General features: G+C 47.9%; 1 protein-coding gene across 3 annotated transcripts in view; it reads right to left on the bottom strand.

Moving 5' to 3' along the window:
- Positions 1-841: 841 nt before the first annotated feature.
- EHF (ETS homologous factor) overlaps positions 842-17,966 on the bottom strand; it is a 36,745-nt gene continuing 19,620 nt past the window's right edge. The window contains exons 2-9 of one of the 3 annotated variants that reach the window (XM_042905714.1): positions 16,976-17,075; positions 12,966-13,211; positions 10,695-10,757; positions 8,032-8,100; positions 7,846-7,914; positions 2,657-2,719; positions 1,215-1,410; positions 842-1,125 (exon numbers count right to left, since the gene is read on the bottom strand). In XM_042905714.1, coding sequence (XP_042761648.1) covers positions 1,026-1,125; positions 1,215-1,410; positions 2,657-2,719; positions 7,846-7,914; positions 8,032-8,100; positions 10,695-10,757; positions 12,966-13,211; positions 16,976-17,072 — 903 coding nt within the window. In that variant the 5' untranslated portion in view covers positions 17,073-17,075 and the 3' untranslated portion in view covers positions 842-1,025. Of the gene's footprint in view, positions 1,126-1,214; positions 1,411-2,656; positions 2,720-7,845; positions 7,915-8,031; positions 8,101-10,694; positions 10,758-12,965; positions 13,212-13,756; positions 13,820-16,975; positions 17,076-17,966 lie in introns of those variants that run through there. The other 2 variants (XM_042905715.1, XM_042905716.1) reach the window with 2 other exon arrangements.

Below are 17,966 nucleotides of genomic sequence, written 5' to 3'. Positions count from 1 at the left end.
GGTTCTCAGCCAAGGACAATTTTGCCCTGCAAGGGATACCTGGCAATTTCTGAAGATGTCACAACTTTGGGGATGGGAGTGCTATTGGCAATTAGTGGCTACTGCTAAACATCCTACAATGCACAAAACAGCCCAATAACACACAACAAAGAATTACTCAGGGGCTATAGGGCTCCAACAGCAAACTCATCACCACCTCCTTTTTCCCATTTATTTTGGAGCAATTGGGATAAAAACAACCAAGGCTAGACCCTCTCTTAAATATCTAGAAGTGAGCAGAGGTGGCAATTGAAGTTTCCACCCCTCCACCCCCCCCCCCCCCCCGCCAATCATCCAAGGGGGAGAGAGAAAAACAGCCTTGGCATTAGGTAAATCATTCTTGAATGAGTAGAAAGCCCCCACCATTATTCTTCTTGCTGATTTAAGCATCGCAAGTCCTGTGATTATGCGGTGATTATAGTCCACTTGGATTTCAGAAGGCTTCATGCTCCACTCACCGGCTCCCAAAGCCCAGGTTAAACTTCCCAGCATCCTCTGGTTCATCCTGTCAATCTGAGACCATCGGGGTCCATGCTAACAACCACACCCACCTCTCTTGATGAGGCCACGTGGATTCGTAAGTGCAGAAGACACATCACCTTTCCCTAATCATTTTGCACATAAAAACATTTAATGCCCTCTAATATTTTTTTCTTTCTTTTAGCAGGAAGCACAAGGCTACCAATCCTGTTCTTCTTGCCATGGAAAAGAACTTCAATAGAGGCAAAAACAAATCACGGCCGCATACAAGCCTCATATTTCACAGAAAACTGTGTACGTTTGTTCCCCATATAGGACATACTTCAAAGTAACAAAATAATTTTATCGACTGTAGTGTTCCTTGTTCCCATTAGAAGCGGATGCTGTTCCCCCTCATGGTACATAAATATCAGAGAAAAGTAGTCTTTGAAATACGCATGTGCAGGATTTCTTGGTTTGCTATTGTCTGGGGTATGTGTTGGCTTGAGTTCAAAGTGTTGGCAGATTCAGTTTTCATTTTCTCTCCATCCACGTGCATTTTTCCCAAATTTATAGACCAGTCTTCGTCCATCTACCCGCTCCAGAATTTCTCTTTTGTAGTAATATCTGTAACAAAGGACATCGCATGAGGTGGCTGGTCAGACTCAGACCGCCGAGGAAACAACCGGTCACGGTTGGGACTGGAAACTCCTCACCTCATCGCTCGGCTGAGTTTTTCGTAGGTCATGCTGTTGTTGTTCTTCTTTTTTCCCCACAGCTGAGCCACAGCCTCCGATTTCAAGAACCTGAAGATGCCCTCAGACCGGTCTTCCCACTTGATTAGCCCCGGATTCTTGTCTGGGTTCAGGAGGATGTCACGGATGAATTCCCATAAGTGAGTCCCTCGTGGATCTGAGGAGAGGTTGGAAAAGGAGTGTATTAACGGCCTAAGTCACGGCAAAGAAGGGGCAGAGGAGGCACAGAGTTGTGACATTTTCTAGCAAGTAGGACACATTCCATTTTCCCCTCCCCACCAGCAAAGCCAGACACGGGACGACCAAATATCAGAACAAAACAAAAGGCATTTGAGAATGAACCAGCACAGGGCTTTAGCTTATAAATCAGGAGTCTGAGACACAGAGAATGTAAGTGACTTGACCGAGGTCACCCAGTTAACCAGTGTCAAAGCTAAGACGAAGGCATACGTCTCGGCCCTCCAATGCCAGGGAGAGTCTCTTCGAATTACTGTGGACAAATTGTTCAGGATTCATTTTAAACTGTTATTTCCCTGAAGAGCGAATTTCAACCACTTTCGTTTAGGACCTCAGCCCAAGTAGATCGCTCTCACCCAGCAACTGTGCTTTAGTCAAATGCACATCGACGGGGCTCTGGAACTTTAACTCCTAGAATATGTTGGGGCAAGGTCTTGTGGGAGTTGAGCGGGCCAATATGAAAATGAAGCAGCTCCTACAATAAGATTAGCAACCAAATCCTACTTGGACTCCCACTAGACTTGGGCCGCACAATTCCTCCCGCCATTTGGGGTGCTGTGTTCATTCGATTCCGTGGAGTGATGTGGAGTACAGATAGTGAAGATGTCCGATTCCCTATCACTTGTATATTACACCGTCTTGATTTCTTTCTGTGCCCTCTCCTCCATGTCTCGGATATTTCCTGTATCTTCAAGAGGTTTGATTATTGGGGGAAATGCAACTTCCAAAGAGCTCTGCTGCATCTTAAGAGTAAACAGTCACCTCTTGGATCAATAACTTGACAGAGGTAGGAAGTCAACAGTCAACAAAAGGGAAAAAAAAATCTCAGCTGTTTCTTCCCACCCTTCTTCTCTTCCCACCCATTTTTCTGGAACGGGGGGAGTCACTAACCTCATGACTGCAAGAAGCGGTTATTCCCTTGGTATCTCAGTTTTAGAACAAATAGAGCAGCATGAGGAGGAACTCTCTGGGGGGGGGGGGGGTGGTCTCTATTTGAGAAACTGCTTCCCTGGGCAAGCGACATCCCTACTCTCTCGCCTACGCAGGTGGAGGTAGAAAAGTGGAGGCAACAGGCAGAGGCCATATTTGCCTAAAAATTAGCGGCCTCTAATTATGACCAACGTGGAAGGAAGGGCCAAGAGCCATCTGAAAGCCCGCCAACTTACTGTGCTTTTTGGTGTGGGACTTTGCAGGGTGGTCTTGCTCCTTTTTTATCTCAGGTGACTCTGCTAAAGGAAAAAACAAGAACTGTTTAATTTACCTCTTTCCTACAATCGTGATTTCCATTCATTCATCCACTCATTTAACCAATATTTTTTGAGCCCCTAGTACATGCCTGGCACTGTTTGTATATGTGGTATATGAGCAAAACAAAACAGAGATGATAAAAACTATCCCCCACGGATAAGGGGACCAGGAGGATGTGAGGGAAACAGTCAGCCATGCAGAGAGCTTATGGAAGAACCTGCTATGAATAAGAATAGTAAGTGCAAAGGCCCTGAGGTCAGTATGTGTTTGGTACATTCACAGAATAGAAGGAAGCCAGTGCAACTGTGACAAAGGGGTAAAGGTTCAGGCTTGATGGGACTCTTTGTGGATTTTAGCTTTTATACTCAGATAAGAAGCCATTGAAGGATTTAGGTCATTGAAGTAAGTTGAGTGTGTATGTGTGTGTGTGTGTGTGTGTGTGTGTGTTTCTTTTTTTACATAATATAAAACGTAAACATTTATAACAAAGAAAATGGCTTTTAAGCCAGAGGAGTGCCCTTTTTTGGCATGCAAAGTTACATTTTAATCAGCCTGACAAAGAGACCATTGACTGGCCTGAGCTCAGTACAGAGGGCCACCAGTGGACTATGGAAACACAGATTAGTTTAACAAATGACTCATCATGGTAACCCTTGAGAGTATCGCCAAAGAGAAGACGGCAGAGGCAGATCTGTGAAATGAAACTTCTTAAAAAGAAAACTAAATGGTCTAGCAGTGCATGTATGCATGGGTATGTGGAGTGTGTGTGTGTGTGTGTGTGTGTGTGTGTGAGAGAGAGAGAGAGAGAGAGAGAGAGAGAAAGAGAGAGAGAGAGAGAAAGAGAGAGAGAGAGAGGAGAGAGAGATTGGGCGCCTCAGGTATTTGGAGGACCAAAGCAGATCTCACCAAAACTCTCTGAATCAGAAATCCACAATTTTAATACAGAGTAGTCTCTAAATGCAAGCCAATCCTGTTAAGGAACTGGGCCAGTAAAATGCATCTCTTCTGTGGGCATTACATCGGGGCTTCCTAAGCTAGGGTTCACTGACCCCTGTGTGGCCTTCAAGGGCATTTCAGACTGACTGAAACTGTATGCAAAGGGACAGGGTTCTTGACATTCATTTAATTGTCAAGAGTGTCATCATTCAAAGAGTTAGAATAACCATTAGCTCCTAATTAAAATGGTTAAGAAGCATAGCTACTGTTTATTGAGCACTTACTATGTACCTGTGCTAAGCTTTTTACCTTAATGACCTTATTTACTTATTTACTTACCCACCTATGAGGTGGGTACTGCTATGATTCACAGATTATAGCTGTGGTGGAGCTAAGACACAGAGAGGTCAGATGCCTTGTGTAAAGTCACACAGCCTGCGAGGGGAGTCGGGACGTGAACACAAATAGTTTGAATGCAGAGGCTTCATCTCAACCACCACCCTGTGCCATTTCCAAAGATGGTGGCACAGCACAGACTTCACAGATGTCTTCCCTGCCGAGAATCAGGGTCAGTTCTCTAATGCTCTAGCTGGCGGGGGAGAAGCAATTCCGACTTGAGGATTCTGTATTTTCCAGCATGTATGGACACGTCCACCTATAGGAGCACCCGGCTTGTCACGACTCAGCGTTCCGAGCAGTTTCTCTGTAAGCCATGGTGGGTGGACGGGGATTTCACCAGCTCTGGTTAGCAGAGAAGCCTCTCACTCTGGTTAAGACTCTCTCCCCAGGCGTTGCCGGCAAGAGGGCCTGCACCTGACTTGGGTTTCTCTGAAATCTGGAAGGGCAAATTCACAGGAAACGTGAGGAGACTCCACTCTCCCTCCCTGTAGGTTTCAGGGCGAGGTTGCAACATCCCATCAGGATGTGACACTATTGCGACAGGCCTGGCACCCACCCCGGTTTCCAAGTGATACATCACTCTGACAGGGCCGCGTTGTTCTGCAGACAAAGAGTGGCATTTACCCAGGAGGCCACAAGCAAAGCTCATTTTCCAATGGCATCCAAGAGGGATATGGGGCCATTATTTCAGAGCCAGGGTTGAACTCAGAAAAACCCAAGTGTTTCTTGGCTTATTGGCCTCAATAATAATATTGGCCTAAATAATATTTAGGGGTTCCAAGCTGACATAGAGTCAATTACTTTGGGGGGAAGGTAACTTAGCGAATAAGATGGAAACCTTAGACCCTCTCCCCAGAAAAAATGCACATATGTGTACACTCAGGGAGAATCTGTGAACAACTTTAGGGGTTTAGGCTCGCTTAGCAGTCCGTGGACTCTAGACTTAAAGACCCCAGACCAGACGGACCATGAGGGAGTTTCCTCTGTGAGATGTCAGCCATTTACCGAGACTGGACCTCTATCCAGCTTAAAGAAAAACTAAAAACAAAGAATAAAATAACTCTCCTAACAAAAGTGTTTCCATCATAAATAATACGGGGGACTGACTATACAGCCAAAGGCAAAAGGAAACTCGAGATTTCTTCCAGCCTCCTCTTCCCGTCCCTGGTGTGTGTGGACAAGCTGTGGAATCACCAACCTGCCTTAGCACTAAAGTCTTTTGATCTGAAAGCTCACTTTAATACGATGGCCTCTCCCCCTGTGTCTTCCCCTCACCCCAAAATAAAAGTCAAAACCTTTGAAGTTAGCCATGTGGTTGAGTGATTCACTCTCATAAAATAATGGCTCGCTCTGGGGAAGTTGTCCAGCTTGGCTTTCTCTTGCTCTGCTCCCAGGTACCTCAGGCCAAGGTCCAGTCTGGGCAAGGGCAGCACCAAGCCACAGGTGTGTGACGCAAGTTCCAGAGCATGACTTCAGCTAAGTCGCTTCGCAAGAAGTGAAGATTAGAAGCATTTGCATGTGATTCAGCTGTGAGCCATTTCTTTACGGGATATACAAATGTCAGTGTTATAATAGACCGTGCCACCCTAGCTCTAGGCTCAACAAGTCAGTGAATAAACACATCAAGCCCGAGTTGGCATGATTGGCTCGAGGACTATCGGGCAGATCAGGAACACTGGCAGCAGCCATTTTGTGAAATGGGCAGACGACAGAGAAATCAAAACAAAGCCTGCTTCCCCACCTGCGTTTATCACAGAGGGCATCAGTTTATGCTGGGCCTCGCCTTCGCTTGGCTTGTAACTGGCATTAAAACATAGAAAGATATTTACCTGCACCCGATTTAATGGGAACTGAAAATCTAAAGACTCAGACAAATGACAAAGGTCTTTTTACAGGGGTTCAGCAAAGACTAAACCTTTTTGGAAGGAGTGGACCCATCATACAAGGCTGTAATTCACTATCCCACTGGAGGGCCGTTCCTCCCAAGAATCTCCCAAGCCCAGACACTGAGCTGATTCTTGCTGTAATGATTCTGGTAGAGGTCCCGGATTGTTTCACTGCGGTTCCATCGTAGGATAGGAACAGCGGACGGGGGAATCCAGGATCAATGGAGGTAAAGGTGTGCAGATCTGCAAAGTCCATTTATCAGGATGATTCAAAGGTGGGATAAGGGGACAGTGAGTTCCCGGTTACTGCAAATGTGAAAGCAGAAAGGGCCCCTATTGGTTCTGAGACTCCAGAAGATAAGGCAGGAGACAGAAGAGAGAAGCCTGGCCAGGCTGTGAGGGCAGGGGAGCTGTGACCTGGCTTTTATGTTTCCCAGGTGCCCAAAGACCTAACAACCTCTGAGCTTAGGAAGTGGTTTGCGCAAGTTTATTCTCAGCTGCCATCTTTCGCCATAAGCCAGAGACCCAACCGGAAGGAAGCAGGAGGTACCACCTTGCAAAGCGTGAGAGGGAGTCAGAGTGCGACCGGATGGTTTCCTCAGCTCTGAAATCCTGGGTCTGGACTGGGTGGCCATGGCTGCTGCAGAAATTTCCCCCCAATTGTTTCTGTTCCCCCAGAATGGCAAACCCACTGCAGAGCCTTTCCAGTGTCTGATCTATTTCCTAAGTTACACAAATCCTTCCGGTGACACATAACCCTCTGGGCCATCAGGGGAGGGGGAAGTAGGGAAACGAATTGGCCTTCATTCTTCACTTCAGTTCCAGATGCATTTACGCCGGCTCCCAGCTCTGTTTCACTCAAGGGGTTTGACCCGAAAACAGAACCTCAAATCTTGTTACTTCAGTTCTCAAACACAATGAACAAAAGCAAAAAAAAAAAAAAAAAAAAAAAAAAAAAAAGGAGGGGGAGGTCAGGGGAGGAGAGGCTGTTTGATTCCAAGTTCTTCATTTAAATCCCAATTCTTAAGATGCCCCGAATTCAATTCCAGGAAAAGAGCAATTGACTCATGACAAGTCTAAGCTCCGAACCTCACAGACCCAAGCAGAGCTACGGGTTCGTACCCAGGTCAAGAGACAACATGGAACCCTCTGTTCACCTCCCCAGTTCTCACATGGCACCTGCCAATGTCCCTGTTTGTGAGGGGAGGGAGAGATAATCTGAAAGCGCCTCTGCAGACTCCCAAGAAACCAACCCCCTCAGTGGAACCTTGACCGAGAGCTAAGGGTAGCCCCCCAGTTGCATCCAATTTTAACCAAACACAACTAATGTGAACATAGTTCATATAAAGTGCAGGTGGTCTGACTAATCTGAGCCATCAGGGGCAGACTTAAAAACTGACCTGTGAAAACCAGGGTTCTAGAAATGTCCAACTGCCACCCTTCTACTCAGAGACCATCAGCAAAGGTTTGCTGATCTCTGAAGGCCACTTTTAGATAGCCTTCCCCTAAAGTCAGATATAGTTTGTTGAAAATTAGATATGGCCTTCTTCCCCCATAACTATGCCCAAGTCTGAATAGTTTTATCAGATAGTTTCCCAAGAGCAAGTCCGTGTTGAAAAGAGAGGTTTTTGTTGTCACGAGAGGGTGACTTGGTTTCACAGGAGACAAACACTTTTCCCAGAGGCTTCCCTGGTGGTCATTTTCGAGGTACAAATATTGGCTGGAAAGCAAGCCTCTTAAAAAGAGCAAGTCTTTTCCTTTCCTAGTCTTTTAATGAGAAAGACTCCATCCAGCAAAGTGGAAACCTAGGATGTTGGTGATTCTCATTCATTCTCAGTAAGGACTTGCCGGTGGCACACTTGGGCCCTGATGTCAGGACAACTTACCGACAGGAAGGTGACCGGTGGTTGTCATGGAGATCTGGGCCCGGCAGAAAGTCTTGCTGTCCAACAGATCTGCGGCAATGAAAAGACAAAGGACATTAGGCGCCCCCTCCTTACAATGTAACTTCGTGGCTGTTAGAAAACAGGGTAAAAATGTCAAAGGCCTTTAAGTGTCAGGGAGTTAGTTACCTACTGTGCTACCATAGCTGGTGTCATATAAATAGTTTTCTTCTTTCCAGGCGTTCATGACGGAAGGGTCTACAAAAGACGGAAAGTGGGAATGGTCAGCAAGCATCTTCCCCTGGGTGATGAGTTTGCCTTTTCTAACTCCCTGCTCCTCAGAGAGGGGCAGGACATAGTGGGTGGTCCTCATAGAGAAAGGGTAAGATTCTGTTTCTGCCACAAGTAACTCACTTTTCTTCCAGGGTCCTGGGGGAAATGGGCTTTATCACGGCCCCAGCCAGATGTTCTATACCTGCTGCCTCTTTGGGGACATGAGACAAGTTACCGCAGTGAGACCCGGTCCCAGACCATCGCTTTGGCTTCCTGGGAATTTTCCCAGTCTGCACGTGGCAGGGGCTGGGCTCGGGAGCCTGGCATTGTCTTGCATTCTACTAGATAAAATTCACATTAGAAAAAGAAATTGTTGGCGACAAATAATTCCTAATTAATGAGCGTCTTTTCCTAGAAATCTCTTCCTGGGAGAATTAATGTTTCCTTGCAGGAAGTCTAGCTAGTCTTATCACGGTGTCTTTGTGGCTGAATATTGGAAGTCCCCCTCCAGTTGGATGACAGCTCCCTCCCCCCAGGATTTCTCCAATTATCTTAAGGGGCAACATAAAATTCTCAAAACAAAATAGAGAGGGAGAAGAGCGTGTCACCTAATCAAGCAAACAACGTTGGAGAGTGAGGCCCCATTGCCTCATCTTGGAAAAGAAGCGTGCTTCTTCCCCCCACCCCCACCCCTGCAGGGTGCTGGGTAAGCATGTCTGACTCTTCAGATTTCAGATTTGAAGGAAACTCCCGCCCACCTACCCCAAATGGAGCCCAACTCCTACACAACCCCCACGTCTGGGCTGATCGCCAACAGAAGCATTTTCTTTCCTGGCCAAGAGCTGTGAGACCTGGCAGGAGCTCTCACCTTGTCCCCACCAGGAACGTCCTGCTTTTCCCTCTTCACCGATGGAGGCTGCCCTCAGCTCCCCTCCTGTCTGGGTTCTGAATTTCAGGGTCAGGGTGGTAAGCCACTGGCCGAGTTTCATTTTGTTTTTATAGCATAGACTCACTGGCTAAGTCGTCCTGTTTACGCCATAGGGATTTAGCTGGTATTTTAGCTAATAGCTACGTGTTTGGCCACCCCAAGCCCAGTCTCCTGGGGTCACACCCTCTCTCCTTGTTGGGTCACCTCATACACCTGTTGTTGTCTCTGAAAACAAATTGAACCGAAAAGTTTTGGGGGGTGTTGCCCCCTCTTGAGCCTCTTCTCCCCTCCTCCTAGGGTGGACCCTCTTCTCCACCCTTTGGCTTAGCTTTTCTGAACTGGCAACACAAGAATGTCTGGATGGTCAAGGAGGAATTATCAGGTTATTTGGGCCCTCTCCAGTACCAGCTGGCTCCTCCAATGGGGCTGTCAGGTCCTGGTGGGAGTAGGGGCGGAACCCCAGCCTCTGGGACAAGTCCAGTGTCCGCCTCTAGGGCAATCAGGCCCAGAAGCACAGACCATCTGGGGAACCCAAGCGCTGGTAGGGGAGGGCAAGGCTAGGAAAACCTAATTAACATGCTTAACAGCCATTGTTTTCTCTTTACTAATGGGAGACTAGCCTCAAAGAGAGCAAATAACTGCGTGGGGTCATTTTTAGCCCCTAGGGACTCACAAACCGCCCCAGGTCAAATCCTGTCCTCCGTGACTAGCGTGCAACCCTCAGGGAGGCCTGTGGCAAACTCATCCCACGTGGTTCACAATCTCACTGACGTGCCTGTAGGGAGTGACCCTGGAGCAGCGGCAGCCGCACGATTTTATCGTGGCCAGTAGACTTTGGGGGACTTGCATAGGTCTCCCTAGATGGAGAGGTCATAGGCCAAAGGCCAAGATGCAAGGAGATCTGATTGGTGCCAGGCCCTGGGGCGCAGTTTCTCAAGGCAGCTCCTGCCTGCCCTCTGCAAGTCCTACAGACCGGCAGAAAGTCCCCAGGAGAAAGATGTGGGACAGAGAAAGGAGGGTTGATTGGTCAGGGGAAGAACAAAAGTAAATGTAGATACTATGAGATTGCACAGCCTACTCAGAGCCTAGAATAGTGTCTTTTGTCTAAAAATGCACCTGAGGCAGGAGTTGGGTTCTGCAGCTGCTCTTAGACATCCCCCCAGGGCCTTCCAGAAGCTACAGTATCTACAAGAGCACGTCTGTATGTTCCTCCTTTTTGTGAAATATACCCCCACCTAAAGAGGAGCGGGGAGGAGACACTGGCCTTTGTCTCTTCCCTCCCCTTGCTTCTTCTAACTCGGCTCAGCCCAGTGCCCTGACTCTCTTCCTACGAGAAGGAGGCCCACCTAGGCTCTGCATTTTTTCTTGCTCTTGGACCAGAGCCTGCATGGTGCCTTGACCAGTAGTGGGAAGCAGAGAAGTGTGGGCAGCACCAGTCTAGATCAGAAATAGATGGCAGTCACTGGTCCCAAAGGCACAGAACGAGGTTCATGGTGGAGTGGCCCGCTGGAGGCGGCCAGGGAAGAGGCACCCTTGGGTTTCCTGCCATCACACTGGATCCGTCTGCCCCCACGCTCTCCTGACTCCCTCCAACTGTCCTCCCCCGGGGCTTTGCCTACCGAGTTGGCTCCCTTTGTCTGGGGCTACTCACCAGTTTGTTCCGTCTTGACAATGACATTGTGTGTGGACTGGAACAGGTCACTGCTGCACTGGCCTGTGAAGGACAGATTGGGAAAGTCTGAGCCGGCTCACGTGGAGCCAAAACTTAAACAAGCCACAAAAGCTTAAACAAGGATAGAGCTGGCTTCTTGGAAGACGTTATGCCAGTCCTGCCACCTGTCCGCCTCTGTTGGCTTATGCGAGGGGGCTTCCCTCTCAGCACCTACAAACTTGAGCCTGGAGTCCCGGCCCAGAAAATCAGTAGCTAGGGCATCTACATCGGATGGAATTATTTGGCCTTGTACAGGGACGCCATCCAGTATGATGGAAATAGAACTTCAGAAGTCAGCGGGCCAGTTTTCCCACTAATAGCTGTGAGGCACTTCGCCTTTCTTGGTCTTGCTTTCGTCATCTGTAAATTTAGGGGATTAAACTAGATAAAGTCACTAGATGGCCTCTAAGGTGCTTTCCCCTACTAAGATATGATACAAAATGAAAACAAAAATAGGCTAGAAACCATTTTGACTGGCTTGATTCTTCTTTGATCTTAAATGTAATGAAACCCATTTGATTAGATTCAATCTGTGAGGTATGTCCACATAAATGAATACCAAAAATAAACGTATACACACACACACACACACACACACACACACACACACACACACACGTGAATGAGTTGAGTATGTGTGTCCTCTCCAGACAGATTTTAAATATCTCAAGAGAAGAGGTCATACCTTTAACCTCTCTGACCTTTGGGTTTCCCATCTGTAAAATGGGTACAATGTTTAGTTTTTGTCATAAGGTCATTAAATGAATCAATTCACTTAGAGTGTCCGGTATAAATAAACACTCAAAGAATATAAGTTAATATAATGTCTACAAAAAGGCGAACAAGGAAACAAAGGGAAGAAATCTGGTGATCAGGCACTCAGAGGCACCAACAGAATGCAGTGGGACCAGGCAAGTCATAGGAGGTCAAAGATGGCCGCAGCACCTTCGCTCTCTGCCTCCCAAGCCTGTCTGCCTTAGGTTCCAATCAGGGCAAAGCTTTAAAGGAGTGGATTTAATTGCAGGTAGGGAGGTAAATATTTTTAAATCTTCAAGTGTAAGTCTGCTCCTTCTGAAGATTCCCGAGGGTTATTTATAGAGCCTTGTTTGGTCTGGTTCTAGTAAAAGAAAAATGAGCAACCGTCTGTGTGAGGTACTTGGGAAGAAGGGAGTGCCCGGGAGCTGGATGAGGTCATCCAAAATGGCCACCCCAGCTGCCAGCTTTGAGGCCAGACCCTGGGTCCTCCTCAGTGTTGGTAACGGCTGTCACAGTCTGACTCTGCTTCAGAGCCCTGGAACTGATGCCTTCCCAAAGTTACAGCTACCTGCCCAAACATAGGTTCTGCTAAGACAGACATGCCCGTTCTGATGTGGACAGGCCAGCTCGCAATTCCTACATGTTACTGCCTTCCAAGATGCCCACGGTTCTCAGAAGAGCTAGGTTTTTACTGGTATTATCAGCAGACCCTTATGTCAGTGTCAAAGACATTCTGCAAGGTGAGTTGTCTGCCCTAGCGTGTCTGACGAGCCAGTATGGAAGGTGTGTGAATAAGCTATCACTGATGCACAGTGTGCAAAAGGGTAGCCTGCCTGTGTTCTAGGCAAGGCTTCAAGAAAGACACATCTGGGGCGCTGGGGCGGCCCTAACTCCGGAAATCGCTGCAGAAACATCCCACACGTGTGCAGACCATTAGTTGTAACCCCACTTCTCCCCCTTTTTTTGAGTTTCAGATCTTTTAAGAATCTGTTGAAATACCGCGAACCATCTCGTCCCCAAAACGCAAACATAGACCTAATTCTGCGTTTCTTCTTACCCCCCGTAGGTCCCATCTTAAGAGCCTAGGTCCAGAAGTTTCAAAAAAAGAAAAAGTATCCATGATGATCTTAACAAGCAAGTGATCGGGAATTAAGCTATTGAAACCTGTTTGCGAGGGAAAGAAGAAAAGGTTTTCTGATAGTGAGTCTGTGAATATCCAGTTTAAAAATTAACCATAAGGAGAAATGAAATTATCTTGGGTTTATATGGGATTAGACACACCTGGAACCCTAGACTTTGTGCCTATTCTCTCGCCTCCTTTCTCCGTCCCTCCCTCGGGACCCAGTAATTGGGAGGTGAGACCGTCCTCTGATGTCCCTGACAAGGAGCCCTGCCAATTGCGGGGTCCCTGCTCTCTGCAGCCGGCTCCCAGAGGGGTAGACAAGAGATAGTCACCATTCCACTTGAGATGCTGCAGGTTGCTGTAGAGGAGCTGGCCCGCCGTGCCCGCCGCCCGGGTGAACTCCTGCAAACTCATGCTGCAGAGATGCTCGCCATTGACGTCAAACTCCTGGAAAGGGATGCAGCTGGCATCGAGCTGGTTGGTGTCCAGAAGGTGCTGGAGCCACTCCCACACCTGGTACTTGGTCCAGTACTGAGGATGGATTTCATGCCACTGGCCTCCGAAAAACCCGCTGGAAACTGCAAAACAGGAGGCGGTCCCGTGAGCGACCCGTGGTTCTTACCGGACATCATCTCGGACACGAGATGCACCACCGGCTGCCAGGCGTCAGCACCGCTACAGTCAGGGGACGGCAGTGGCGGGGCTGGGGCACGAGACGGGCTCTGGAGAGGAGGCTCTCAGAAACCCGGTCCCTTCCTCAGTTGTGGCGGGGGCTGATCGTCAGCCTCCCTGCCAGTTCATGTCCTCCCTAGTACAACACTTACCCCTGGGCACTTCGTGAGCACACAGACTTGACCTGAAGTACTCTGAGATCATGAGCTCATTCCCACCTCCAGCAAAGTGCCATGAAAGCTAAAGTGTCACCACAGTGTCAGCAACCTAATAGCCTCTTGTCCACACCCACACGGTTCCCTTCCTCTCTTTTCTCTTTCTCTCTCCCACTTTTTCCTCTCTGTTACGCACACACGTGCGCACACACACACACACACACACACACACACAAATTCAGACCATTTTCAACCAAAAATAAAGCCTGAGAATAACGTTCTTTTCTCTCTGATACCTTTGCTTCTCCCCAGAGTGGTCCAGACTAGCCATCAGCAAACTGTGCTGATATACCCCTGCCCCCCATGGATTATTGCAGCCTCTATGATGTCACTTTCCTACTCAGCTACCCTCAGTGGCTTCCCATTATTCACTGAAATTAAGTGCAAAACTGACAAGTCCAGCACTGGGGCTCTTCAGTAACTATTCTTCGAGTGATCTATCACTTCTGAAGGTGTTCCTTCAGCCTGGTTAGTATCCTGCCAATCCCTCCCTGTTGAAGTCCTACCCAGCCTGCAGATTCTGGCCACCCCATAAAAGCCATCACAGATCCCCCCAGCTTACTGCAAGGGCTTGATGTCCCCTGAGTCTCCAGGAGATGTGCTTGGCATTTCTCCTGATGGCTGTTGTCATGTTCTGCTTGTCTTCACAAATCTCTAAGTTCTGTCTCATCCTTCTTTGCAAATTGTAAACTCAAGGTCATGGACTCTGTCTAACTCATCTTTGTATCTCCTACCGAAAGAGACTCAGAGACTAGGCCATCGTAGGTGGTCTTTCTCCATTTCTTTGGTGGAATTTGTTGCTGAAGAAGAAATCACGTAGGACTCCAGAAGAGTTTGAGGTGCATTCACAAGATGGTTAAATTAAATACCAGTGAAGAAGTAAAATTCATCAAAGGCAACAAATATCACTGACCTGGAAGTGGGCTAACCTACCGCATCTGTGACTCTCTTGTCTCACTCAAGAGAACCTCACAAAGTCACCCCAAAGTCCTGGTCCTTGGTGGGGGGGGGGGTGGATGGAGAGTGTTTCTCTCTATTTCTTTGGTGGAATTTGTGCCTGGGGACATGGTAATAGGGCTGAGATCTTACAGTCCCCTTGAAAACAGAGGTCAAGGGGAGGAGCTCTCATCCAAGAAAAATGAGGGGCAGGGACAAGGGGAAAACACTGTTGTAGCCCACCAAGGTGAAGGGGGGGAGTCCGACTGAACATGGCACACAGATACTCCCACAAACTGAATGATGGACCAACATGGGAAAGCACAGTGCAAGAAAACCATCTCTAATTTGTTTCTTCAAAGGCATGCTAGGTGAGTACTTCTCGAACTTTAATATGATTGTCAATCACCAGGGAATGTTGTTCAAATGCAGATCCAAATTCCATAGATCTAGGGTGAGGCCTGAGTTTCTGCATTCCTAACAAGCTTCCACAAGATGATGATGACGATGATGATGATGGTGATGATGACGATGGTCTGTGGATACAGTTTGAGTGACAAGCAGCTAAAGAGCTCCAAGGGTTTGATTCCCTTAATGCTGTTTGCCTAGCCCTCAACCCCTCAGAAAGGCTGAAGGGGGAATGTTTCACCCCGTCTGAATTCATCCCCTGCTTCCAGACCTCAGAAGCGTTAAGAGCAAGAGATAGAGGTCATTTAGGTCCGAAGGTGACTGCCATGGGTCATATCTACACTCATAGTATGTGCTTCACTCTTTACCCGTCATGGCCAGACAAAAGCAGCCCTAAACCCTCCACTGGGGCCCTGAAGGGGAAGCCAATTGTGGTGGGGAACAAGGACAAGGATTGGAACAATCTGGTCCCAAAATTTAATTACACAGAAATATTCCCAAATATACAAACATGCAGAGCTTACACTGGCTCTTTGCACGTCCTTCCAATTTTTTGGTGTCTCACAAAAACAGCTGTTTCAGGATGAGGTATATTTTTGTCACTCCCTGAGTCCTTGATCTTTTTTTCCCCAAGATAATTACTCTGCTATGACAGTATAGCTCTGAGTTTAGAAATAAGAGAAATAACTCTCAATAACCCGACAACAGGCCTCTCCATTTCCTCTCCCAACTCCTAGAATAAAGGATAGTTCCTGATATTGTATCCTGTTAGAGCCTGGGAGAACCGGAGAGTTTTGTCTAAAGATGGGTTCTCCCCATCTGCCAGGGGACTCATCCGATTCCTCAAGTTTTAGGAGAATCCCTGAAAATCCCATAAGTTCAACTCTTGTCTATTATTCAACTGACCCCTGTCAATCATGACCAGGAACTGGGACTTCTTTGGGGCCCCTAAGTTCTATTCCCTGCTAAAAACACTGCCCCAGCTTTCTCCAAAGCACACAGGAGGAATGCTGTCCTAATCCGGGGTCCATACTGGGGATGCCAAAGACTTTCCAGGCTGAAGAAACTTCCTACCCTATTTGGAATCCTCCTTTGAGGTCCTCACGAGGAATCTGAGGCCTGCACCAGACAATGTCACTGCCCGGAAAGCGCAGCAGTTCTGTGGACAGGTGGCCAAATGAGGGAAGGTCACCTGACCATGCTTCCCAACCCTGTTTGACTGGGGTTCCAAACTGAAAGGGGTGGAGCTGCACTTCGATCAACGGCTCATTGGAGAACGCAAGCCTTCCATTCTCCTCCTGTTCTGCTTCTCCGGCTGTGCTCGCTGCCGACAGCCCATTTCCACATCTCCGGAGGAGCAAGGGCAGCAGAATCTCTTGCAAGGAGACTAGCAGCCAGTTTGGGGCAGGAGAGGAGCCTGGAGCTCCTTAAACCCACTGCAGTCTGATGCACGGCAGTCTGCCTGAACCTAAGGCCTTCACGGTGGGGGGTGGGGCCTGATTCAGCTACGTCTTCATCCAGTTCACTTCTACAGTAAGCCCTGGGCTTGATCCCCAAACCCTCCGGAAGCCGCATCAGCAGGCCCTCCCTCTTCGAATCAATCGGCTCCAAGTGAAAGCCCCAAAGGGAGACACGTGGTCCAACAAATCTCTCCCCTTACGAAGGCTGGTCACGGAAGATGAACTAGAATAAGCTGCTGTAACCCTGTCTTCCTTAAGTTCCACGTTTCCACACAGCGCGCGCGCGCGCGCACACACACACACACACACACACACACACACACACACACCCTTTCGTCTGCTATCCTATCCTGATATCCCAGCCAAACAGTGTTAAAAGCTTCCCTTTGGGCATACCTTCTACCACCCTTTCTGCCAGACTGCCTTGAATATTGCGAGGAAACAATGGAATATCTGGAGCCAGCTTCTGTCTAGAGCCCCAAGAGCCTATGGGGACCTCCAGCACGCAGTTTGCTCCATTCCCCCTCGTCCCCACACCCCTGCTGAATAAAACCTGCGTTTTTCAAACATTAAGTTGAGAAACGAAGCATAATTAAAACAGAGGAAAAAGCCCCACGGGGCGTGACACTGACGCCCACTCGGTCCCCTTACCATTGCACGTGGGGTAGCTGTCTGTCCAGGTTGGCTGCTGGTGGAGGAGATTGTTGCTGGGGTTGAGATTCATTACACCACTTCCTTCCAGAATCATGATCTGTAAGGGGATCAAACAGTTCATTCGGTCAGTGCCTCTTGGACAAACGTCATTTGGGAGCACAGATCATAGAGTTAATTCAGGAATTAAAAAAAAAAAAAAAAAAGAATTTGTCCTGCCATCCACTGCCTCCAAAGCACGTTACCACAGCCCCTTTAGTAAAAGCAAAACTCACTGGCAATTAAAAATTTCCAGGTTCAACTTTCATATGCATGAGGCAAGTTTTTACAGCCACCCATTCATAAATGAATAATCTCTGATCAGGAATGAAGCAGGAGGAAAATGCAATACCTGCTCACAGGGCGAGTCTGGCCAGCAGCCATGATTTTTTTTTTTTTTTTTTTTTTTACAAAAGTGAAAATGCCAAAGAGATTTCGTGTAAAGTGAAATTGCAATCAATAAAAATCCAAGCCGGTGGCGGCATAGACCCGGCACCTGCACAGGCCCTCGGATCTGAAATCAGACGTTCACAAGTCCTAACACAACTGAGAGGCCCTGCACTCGAACACCTAACCGACTTTCCTCAGTGTAGATACCTGCCACAGCCCGTGTCCACATGTCAAAGAACTTCAGACGTAGGTACTTAGAGCTCCTCCAGTATTTGGCTCCATGATAATGTCAGGAATCCCAGTAAAAATTCTGATGAGCTTTCTCTCTCCTTTTAGAGCCCTGAAGAATACCACGGGCTTGGAAACTGACCCGAAGGTGGCTCTCTCAGTCTCCTTTTCTCAGCAAAGGACACAGGAGAAGAGCCTTTCTCTCCTGGGGAACTGTTTGGGTTTTTTAAACAACATAAATATTCTACACTTTAGAACAATGCGTCTCACCCCTTCGGCATTCATAATATTCCCTATTCTCAAGTCGGACGCTCTCCTCCTTTTAGACTCAAGC

The sequence above is a fragment of the Panthera leo genome, chromosome D1, assembly GCF_018350215.1.
Source record: "Panthera leo isolate Ple1 chromosome D1, P.leo_Ple1_pat1.1, whole genome shotgun sequence".
Classification (NCBI taxonomy): domain Eukaryota; kingdom Metazoa; phylum Chordata; class Mammalia; order Carnivora; family Felidae; genus Panthera; species Panthera leo.
The sequence above is the reverse complement of the archived record's forward strand: the minus strand, read 5'-3'. Positions and strand labels throughout refer to the sequence as shown.